The 10,319-nt window shown below is 42.4% G+C and overlaps 1 protein-coding gene across 1 annotated transcript; it reads right to left on the reverse strand.

Moving 5' to 3' along the window:
• Nucleotides 1–2,000: 2,000 nt before the first annotated feature.
• Nucleotides 2,001–10,028, reverse strand: LOC145992019 (uncharacterized). Its single transcript, XM_083128032.1, has 3 exons — nt 9,576–10,028; nt 3,364–5,607; nt 2,001–2,311 (listed from the first exon to the last, which is right to left on the reverse strand). Exons 1-3 carry the CDS (start codon nt 10,020–10,022, stop codon nt 2,228–2,230), a joined length of 2,775 nt encoding a protein of 924 aa, XP_082984158.1. The 5' UTR covers nt 10,023–10,028; the 3' UTR covers nt 2,001–2,227.
• Nucleotides 10,029–10,319: the final 291 nt, after the last annotated feature.

Here is a 10,319-nt window from a genome sequence, read left to right on the forward strand (position 1 = left end):
TATTGTTTTCATAAATACACTGGCTGACAAAAAAAGTGAAGCACCCAGAAGGAGTGGTCGAAGATTACCCCATTTCGGTATACCTGCATACCATTGATGTGTGAGTAAATGATTAGATGTACATGGATCTGTAATGTGTAGAACGCCCACCAGAGGGCATTTGTGACGTCACCTCCTGTTGCTGATAAGGTGGGACCAGTCACCTGCTGTGAGTCAGACAGTGCAGCATGAAGTTCAGAGAGGAAAACGAAGCACCGGCGATGCCTCGCAGACGCGTTAGACAGCCGATCCAGCAATTGACAGCATTTGACAGAGGCCGCACTGTGGGACTGCATGAGGCAGGTTGGTCGTATCGGGCAATTTCCAGGCATGTGGGCCATTCAGATGTCACAGTGGCCCGATGTTGGAATCAATGGGTACATGAGGGCACCCATGCACGTCGTGCAGGTTCAGGTCGACCAAGAAACACCACCCCGAGGGAGGACCGTCGTATGGCGCTCCAAGCAGTGCGGGATCCCACAACTTCGGCACCCGTCATCCGAGAACATGCACTGGACACTCTACAACATCCTGTGAGTTCCCGCACAGTGTCTCGACGACTCGCATCCACCGGATTTGGGTCCTACCGCCCCATGCGCCGGTTGCCGTTGACACCACAACACCGATGCCTGCCGTTGGTGTGGTGCCATGCTCGGGAGGTGTGGACAGAGGACGAATGGCGTCGCATCATGTTCAGTGATGAGTCCCGCTTCTCCATGACCTCCGATGACCATCGTGTGCGGGTGTGGCGGCGTCGAGGGCAGAGGGAACATCCTGCCTACATTGTGGAGAGACACACAGGTGTGACCCCTGGCATCATGGTGTGAGGAGCCGTTGGATATGCGTTCAGGTCACCTCTAATATTGCTTCGGTAGACTTTGACGGCACAGCGATACGTCACAGACATTCTGCGTCCACACGTCCTACCCCTTATGGCACAGCACCCTGGGACAGTGTTCCAACAAGATAATGCACGCCCACACACAGCCCATGTGTCTATGGACTGCCTAGAGCATGTTGAGGTCCTCCCGTGGCCAGCACGATCCCCGGACCTCTCCATCATTGAACATGTGTGGGATGACATTGGACGGGGACTCCGTCCTAGTGCCAACCTGCGGGATCTGGAGGGACAGCTGCAACACCCGTGGACGAACGTGCCTCAGGAGAGGATCCAAAGGCTGTTTGACACTATTCCAAACCGCATAAGGGCGTGCATTTTGGCCAGAGGGGGTGCAACACCCTACTGACCTTGAGCCACAATTCCACCTGTAACTGCCAACGGCCTTGACTCTTGCATCCTATATTGTAATCAGTTCAATAAAGGTACATGGACTTTCAGCATATGTAGTTTCATTCACGTCCAACCACTCCTTCTGGGTGCTTAACTTTTTTTGTCAGGCAGTGTACAATATGTTTATGAAGATCTCTACTACTTAAAAGTAGTAGTGGTATTAGTAATATAATATAATTAATTAATTGTGATTATTATTATGTAATTATAGTATAATAAAACAATGGTAATGTGAATTTGGAGATTTTTTTAAATACCCCTCTCCCCTCCTTGAGGAAATCCTGCGGACGCTACTGAAACACAATGATACAACTAGGGCCTTACCAGGGTTCGAACATGGAACTTCTGGCTTTCAAGCGCAATACGCTGACCACGGAGGCCTGCTCGGCATTTAACTCTTTCACTTGGAAGACAGCGCCTCCACAATGGCACAGCGGTAAAGCCATTGCCTTGTAATCAAATGGTCCCGGGTCGGATACCCGCTGTTGGCATACAGTGGATCCCACTTTAAACTTCAAGTCCAGTCCTGATTAGCCCATCTGTGCATAAAGTGGATTGAAAGCAAACATTAATTCGATATCTGGAAGACAGGATTTGTTTTGCGAATTGGCATAAATGTTAATATGAAACCTTTAATTATGCACTAGGTATTCATAATAATCACTTCATATAGCAACAACATATTTATTGTTAGCCTTTACAAAAATCTACTTACACTACGTCACTGTGTAAATGCTGAGCTGAGTATTTATTCTTTTACATAGGCTTTGGTAGAAGAGTGCAGTTGACAATTGAAACAATAAAATAAAGAATCTGGAAATAATTACAGTATTTGAAGCAGCTCAGTAATATGCTACATATCTTCTTTTGGCATTTTCCTAAAAAACCCTCCAGCTTTCAGAAATATTCCATGGCATCTTTCACCACTATTTTATCGATCAGCAAACCGTATTGCATGTCTGTGAATCCCACAAGTTGGAGCTGAAAAAAAGAGTCAATACATTATCATCGGCTACAAGGAACATTAGAGATATAAGATGAGATATAAGATCCTATTTAGTAAATAAATATTTTGAATGTACCGTGTTATGCAATCAAGTCCACACATCTTGAGTAAAGCCTTATTTACACTTATCTAAATTTACTTCTTAAACACTTAACTAGATGTCAGGACAGAAGAAATGGATGAAGTTAAAAAATGGACGAGATCCCATAAGACTTTGGCGATTACACTATGACGCCTGACGTGACGTGAGAATAGAATTCAGTATTCCCTGCTCTCATCTCAGTGAACATTTACTTGTAGTTCTATACTTTTTTAAAGAGGAAGATAAATTTGGAATTATCATATTTTCTAATTATATTAGAAAATAATCTGTGTGTGTGTAGGCAAAGCTATCCTCCTTGCATTGCTGGAAAAACTCCCATCTGAAACCACTGACCTCGGGAATGGAATCCGAGTCTCCAACATTGTAGTGAGATGCCCTACCGATTAGTAGAGCATCTCTCTCTCTCTCTCTCTTTCTCTCTTTCTCCACACACACACACACACACACACACACACACAGAAAAACTTCCTGATACCACGAAATATAATAGGTATATATTGCATGGTATCCGGAAGCGTATATCGTAAACGAACAACAATATTGATGTAATAGTGAATTCAAATATGAACTAGAAGTGACTCCTGCATACTCGAACGCTTGATCTCAGAGAGGAACAAGCAAGAATGGTTTACTAAATGTCTTTATAAGCACAAATTTAAAGTAAAATTTAGTAAAAACACCAACAATTTAGACGTACAAGCGTAAAATTAACTTGAAACTAAAAGACGAAGTCTTAATTTAGCATTATAAAAATTCTAGAGAATATAGAAAGCGGAAAAATAATTTATCTCGTTGGGGAAGGAAATGGGAAGAAAAATTACCTGTCATGAGCCCCGAAATTTCCATTAATTCAATATGAATGAACTTTGCACTACTTTCTGAAAGAAGTTAATAACACTTGGAAACCTTTTGTGATCAACATACCTTCCGAACTGAATAATTGGAATTTAGGGGAAATTCAACAACCCGCCAGCTGTCTATGTTCTCAAAGTCTCTGAAATCTGCAACCAATTCAGACTTCTCTTGGAACTCGGAATAGCTGTAGATCTGCAGCACCGAAGAGCCTATCCTGTGATACGTCTGCAACCAAAATGTAAGAGAGATGGTCGAATAGGGTCCCACTATCAAACGTCTGCTCTCTAAAATTCCAATATTTCCTGCATCAATTGTCAACAGGTGGTTTTCCTGTGCGGAGAATATCCAAGGAACTTCTTCATCTGACACAACATTCCAGTTAGCATTGCCATGCAGGCAGGACGGGGACCATTTGCTTAGAGATCCGTCCCTAAAGTCAAACACGACCGTTTCATTGAAGCCTGGATCTGGGGTCTCAGGGTAGGTAGGGGTCCACCACGAGTCTGGCGTGGTATCTGTATATCCAGGACTCGTCCACCATGGATAGGGAGTGGTCGTGGAGTAAGGTCCCCAGGTAGTTGTAGGACGAGTGCCATCATCTGGAGTAGTATACCATGGATCTCTCGTGGTATCTGGATAGCCAGTAGTTGTCCACCATGGATAGGGAGTGGTCGTGGAGTAAGGTCCCCAGGTAGTTGTAGGACGAGTGCCATCATCTGGAGTAGTATACCATGGATCTCTCGTGGTATCTGGATAGCCAGTAGTTGTCCACCATGGATATGGAGTGGTCGTGGAGTAAGGTCCCCAGGTAGTTGTAGGACGAGTGCCATCATCAGGAGTAGTATACCATGGATCTCTAGTGGTATCTGGATAGCCAGTAGTTGTCGACCATTGATAGGGAGTGGTCGTGGAGTAAGGTCGCCAGGTAGTTGTAGGACGAGTGCCATCTGGAGTAGTACGCCATGGATCTCTCGTGGTATCTGTATATCCAGGAGTTGTCCACCATGGATAGGGGGTGGTCGTGGAGTAAGGTCCCCAGGTAGTTGTAGGACGAGTGCCATCTGGAGTAGTACGCCATGGGTCTCTCGTGGTATCTGGATATCCAGAAGTTGTCCACCGTGGATAGGGAGTGGTCGTGGAGTAAGGTCTCCAGGTAGTTGTAGAATGAGTGCCATCTGGAGTAGTATACCATGGATCTCTCGTGGTATCTGTATATCCAGGAGTCGTCCACCATGGATAGGGAGTGGTCGTGGAGTAAGGTCCCCAGGTAGTTGTAGGACGAGTGCCATCATCTGGAATAGTATACCATGGATCTCTCGTGGTATCTGGATAGCCAGTAGTTGTTCTCCATGGATAGGGAGTGGTCGTGGAGTAAGGTCCCCAGGTAGTTGTAGGACGAGTGCCATCATCAGGAGTAGTATACCATGGATCTCTCGTGGTATCTGGATAGCCAGTAGTTGTCCACCATTGATAGGGAGTGGTCGTGGAGTAAGGTCGCCAGGTAGTTGTAGGACGAGTGCCATCTGGAGTAGTACGCCATGGATCTCTCGTGGTATCTGGATAGCCAGGAGTTGTCCACCATGGATAGGGAGTGGTCGTGGAGTAAGGTCCCCAGGTAGTTGTAGGAAGAGCGCCATCTGGAGTAGTACGCCATGGATCTCTCGTGGTATCTGGATATCCAGAAGTTGTCCACCGTGGATAGGGAGTGGTCGTGGAGTAAGGTCCCCAGGTAGTTGTAGGACGAGTGCCATCTGGAGTAGTATACCATGGATCTCTCGTGGTATCTGGATAGCCAGTAGTTGTCCGCCATGGATAGGGAGTGGTCGTGGAGTAAGGTCCCCAGGTAGTTGTAGGACGAGTGCCATCATCTGGAGTAGTATACCATGGATCTCTCGTGGTATCTGTATATCCAGGAGTCGTCCACCATGGATAGGGAGTGGTCGTGGAGTAAGGTCCCCAGGTAGTTGTAGGACGAGTGCCATCTGGAGTAGTACGCCATGGGTCTGTCGTGGTGTCTGGATATCCAGAAGTTGTCCACCATGGATAGGGAGGGGTCGTCGAGTAAGGTCCCCACGTATTTGTAGGACGAGTGCCATCATCTAGAGTAGTACGCCATGGATCTCGCGTGGTATCTGAATATCCAGTAGTTGTCCACCAAGGGTATGTGGTGAACGGCCAGTCGTCTGTAGTACGGGTGTAGTATGGTGAAGTACTGTAAGCATAGGCGTCAGATACATTAAGATGAACACCATCAAAAGCAATCTTGTCTAACAATAATCCATTCGATATGCCAACCTCAGCTTGTATCTGAACCTGAAAGTAAGGGACAACCTGTGAGTGACATTTATCTCACGTCGCAGTAATCCATAACTTTCCTCTTATTAGTCAATTATCAATGTGTGATGTCTATGTTTATTCACTGATAGGTTAATGTGGATTCGATCTTGAGTTTAAAGTGAGATTATAAACACTATATGCCTCCATCGTAGATAGAATCCGAACCCTTTCGTTCAAATGCGACAGCGTTAATACTACGCCATCGGGGATACTTTTCTGTTATTAGTAATGGTATAAATTTTCGAGAGATTGATAGTCAATATATAGCAAAATCTCTGCAAATGACCCCCTCCCTCCAAGCTGTTTCACTGCAACAATGATAAACCATATAGACATTCATACGATAGCCCTAAAACTGGAGCAAACATCCTTCATTAGTACTAGCGTACGCATTTTTTTTCTCGGAGGGTGCTTGTTGGAATTTCAAAGGTGGATATAACATCGGTGCTTTCTAGAGGATGTTTCTCACACTATAAAATATTTCATAATTTCCATTTTTAACCTTTGTGTTAAAAGTTGTTCCAAGACAAAAATGGGAATCTGAGTTTTTTTTAAGGAAGGCTTGCATTTACCACTGTTTTTTTTTCGAATCCTTTACTGTTTTAATTTGAAAAAAAAATAATTTTCTCAAAATTTCTGGAGGGCTGTAGCCTCATCAGCTCTCCCCTGCGTGCGCCAGCGTTATTTAAAAATTTCCACTTCAAGCGTTGAGTGACAAATAACAAGTTCTCGAGCATTCCCATTTACACGTATCTGACTTATTTCTATTGACTCAGATACATCAACGTCAGTTTGGTAATACATAGGCTATATGCTTTTGACTCAGCAAAGCAAATACCAATCGGTCATTTTCAGCATTTGTCTAATGGCAATGAAAGACCAGAGTTGGAAACATGCAGTGTAATTATGTCTGTGCCATGTCTTGCGTTTCAATAATTGAGAATAACTTCTCAGAATCACGGAACTCAAATTTATAGTATTTCTTTGTCCTTGTGTTTGATTTAACGCAACAATAAAACCTGTTCCTGTTTTTCAAAGAAAGAAAATAGAATTACCCAATCTACTTGAAAAGGAAATGCTTGCCTTATTTCCCAATAAGTGATAAGTTATCTTCTAAGATGTAGTGTACAATCTCGTGGCAATTTATAATTATCAGGCAGGCAGCTTAAAAGGATTTTGGATATTTTTTTCTGTGTATTATTGTGCAAGAAAGAGATAAAAGTGCTATAGATGGAGAGAATTACGTAGTATGTTTTTCATTTGGCAGATGGCCTGCCAGCTTACTATTGTTATCAAATCAAAAAATAAAATGCAAACCATCTTTGCAGCAATTCATTTAATGCATATCGCATATATTTTTCTGTCAATTAAGTGACAATGCAGTATTCCAAAACTAAAGGAAATGAAATGTTAACAATGAAATGTTAATTGGACATTATCCAAAGGCTAGTGCAGCCCTGTGCAACTCGTCCTCTTTGTGAAAGAGCTCTCTTACACGAGTCCAACTCAGAGCGAGCAAAGTAAAACCCGGTATACACTTGTTGCAAACCAGCGTATCGTATGCCCGTTCCGTATCAATTTATTCGAAAAAAACTTCCAACGATCCGTTTGAAAATGTGAGAAAAGATACGCAACGGACACGATCGCTCATTTGGCGGTTTTTCCCAGTCACATCAAAGGAAGGATACAATACGCGATGGAGGGGCAGTGTGGACGGGCATGGGAGCGTTCCGTTGCCTCGTTGCATCATTCTTCAGTGTGTAGTTAGCTCTGTAAATGACAGTACGTCCCATTGTCAATTTATTTTCCTTATTATATTTATTATGGAGTGGGATAAGGAAAAATACTATTGCATTTATTGATATATATATATATATATATATATAAGAATTATGGAACCCTGTGGGACACTAAACAAGATGCGTGGGAGGAAGTTGGAAAACGAACGCAAAGGAACCGCAAGGTTGCCAATAAGCTGCTTCCACAATACAGTTCAAGGTTCGCGTACAGTTTGTCATCCACCAATGTGGTGATTTCCGTTTTTTCTTTTTCGATAAAACGTAATTAATGAAAATATATGCGGCTGCTGCCACTTGCTGCGGCGTACTCATCGTCATTTGAGACCAGACTGTGAACCATATCCCACTCCCGTATCAATCATGCTACAGGGTAGATGATGCAAAACGCAGTGACAAATCGAGGTCCGTTCAATCATATCATATCAATGATTGATACGGAACGGAGATACGATACGCTGGTTTGCAACAAGTGTATACCGGGTTTAAGGAAGGAGCAACGTTGCCACATCCTTCGGAAGAAATGCAGGGAAGTGCTATGAAGTTACACACACTGAAATTGTAAAGCCAGCCATATGCCGCATGTTCAAAGGCACTATGGTTATCGGATAGCTGTCGACGTGAGGCATAATTTTTAGGCGCAAAGAAAGGAATTCCCCATACTAAAATTTAAATATTTCAAATTTGTAAAATACTTTTTACATTATTTACCAGGGTAATTGTTCCTTGTTTTTTCAGGTAGTCTTAACCATTAAATACTATGGATATTGATAATCACACAACTACTACCAAGGAGTCTGTCCTTTAGAACCTTGTTTTGATATTGAATGCGTTTCACGTGACTTGGCATGATTATAGAAGATTATTGTAAAACAGTAGCTATTAGAAACGTATCATATCCAATAACGTTCTCTATCAAAATCCTCTTTAATCCTTCACTTTTCATTGTGGGCCTCCCCGATGGCGCAGTGGTAGCGTCATCGCCTTGTAATCAAGGGGTCCCGAGTTCGATACCCAGTGGAGGCACAAGTGGTTCGGATCCCACTTTAAACTGTTGGTCCAGTCCCGATTAGCCTAACTGTGCATAAAGTGGACTTAAAACAACATATCAATCAATCACTTTTCATTGTACCTTAACACCCCCTATAAAATGCAAATGAATTATGCTGGGTACAATTGGGCATGATAGAAACAGGTTAGGCCCAGGGGGAACCATAGTTGTGTGTGTTTTGTGTGTGTTAAGCTGAGACCCGTCATATTGTTGGCCGTCATATTGAATTGAACTCAAAAATTTTAAATGGAAAGGGAGTGATGCGATACATCAAATCAGGCTAGAATTTCACGAGAAATGCAAATGTAGCGAATGTTTTTCAACAACAATTTTTAACTTTAACTCCAAAAATCAAGATCCTATTACCAGTTTAGTACATACAGACCTTTCCGCAGAAATACATTGATTAGATTATTACGAAAATTTCGGTGAGTAAATCACTATAAGTAAGAAAAACTATAACGACTAACGACTTCCTTTCTTAAAAAGGTAACAATTACACTTAAGGAAATTACTGATCTTATCGTAGTGCTTCTTACTGATCTTACAGGAATCATAAATTTCTTATTGCAAATCAGTACATAGAACTATATGAATTTAGCACTGTTTGCAAGGGCTATACGAGATGGGAACTAAACGTCCTCATGGATGGGCACTTAAGAAGAGTTGCACAAAATCTGTAAAGAAACAAATTACATAACTTTCATAATAAGGAAACAATAATAAAAGTAGTTTCCGCGCGTTTGATGTCGCAGAAAGCAGGGCAAGAGGTGTGCTGAGATTCTAGTGATCAATATCCTTGTAATTCAAGTTTCTTCATAATTGGTTTAAACTTTGATGTGACGATCACATGGATGATATTTGACATTAGATCACACTTTAATGTGCTGATCGTGTGGATATTTACGAAATTTTGCTGAAACTTTGATGTAGTGATCATGTTGCAAATTATTGCTCATGTTATTTGTAAGTCTGTTTGTGTTTTGGTAGAAATGTTTGTATTTTGGTATAATAATTAAATGTTTTACTTTTTTTAAAGCTTTAAACAAAGACATTATAAATGTTTAAAATCTGAAAACAGGATGCAATTGCCTTACCTTGAATTCAGTATCTTCCGGAACAGGCAAGAATATGCGGTTAGCAACCCATTTCCGAGAACCTAAGAAAGATGAGAAGTTCTTCGCCAAAATGGACACACCGTCAAAGAGTACATAAATATCGAATTTCGGTTGGACAATAGCGTTCGGAGAGTCGGACCAGAATTTGGCAACCATCGAGGGGAGATCCGACTTCCTGTACAGAGTTGCTTCCAGACAAGCTGTCCCATTCTCCCTTGGAGAGAGGAACTTCTCTCCCTCAGAAACCGGGACTTCAGCGGCAAAGTCTTCCTTGGAAACAACCCTCCAGCCATCTTGACTGGCGTCACAATTGCTCATGAAATCCAACCCTCCATCTTCGAAAGTGATGTCCAAACCATGAACATGTGCTGCAGTTAGAACTTGCAGGACAAACACCAACAGCACATTGAATGGTCGTCTCTTCATGGTATGCAGTTATCGAATATGACAAGAGTGTTTGGGCTATAGTATTTATATTTGTTATGTGACTCATACAAGGAAAAACTCTTATCTCTTTCACTGTCTTTTTTTCTCATTTCGAGCGGCATCCATCAAATTCCTCATCTGTTATCAATCATTCTGTGCGATTAACAATCGATGCCACTATTTACACAGCTTTCGACAAAAAAGGGGACATTGTGATTGCTTCACTGATGTATTGTTTGGTACTGGACTTAGCAGCAGGGGCGGCGCCAGAAATTTTCGACCGGGAGGGCAGAAGCT

This window comes from Lepisma saccharinum, chromosome 9, assembly GCF_977018435.1.
Source record: "Lepisma saccharinum chromosome 9, izLepSacc3.1, whole genome shotgun sequence".
In the NCBI taxonomy this organism is placed as follows: domain Eukaryota; kingdom Metazoa; phylum Arthropoda; class Insecta; order Zygentoma; family Lepismatidae; genus Lepisma; species Lepisma saccharinum.

Bases quoted from the DNA above. Each gene is read 5' to 3' on its own strand.
- LOC145992019 (XM_083128032.1), bottom strand. From the start codon at position 10,022: ATGAAGAGACGACCATTCAATGTGCTGTTGGTGTTTGTCCTGCAAGTT. The intron at 5,608-9,575 runs GTAAGGCAATTG...CCTTACTTTCAG, and splicing joins CGGAAGATACTGAATTCAAG to GTTCAGATACAAGCTGAGGT. The intron at 2,312-3,363 runs GTATGTTGATCA...TCTTTTTTTCAG, and splicing joins CCAATTATTCAGTTCGGAAG to CTCCAACTTGTGGGATTCAC.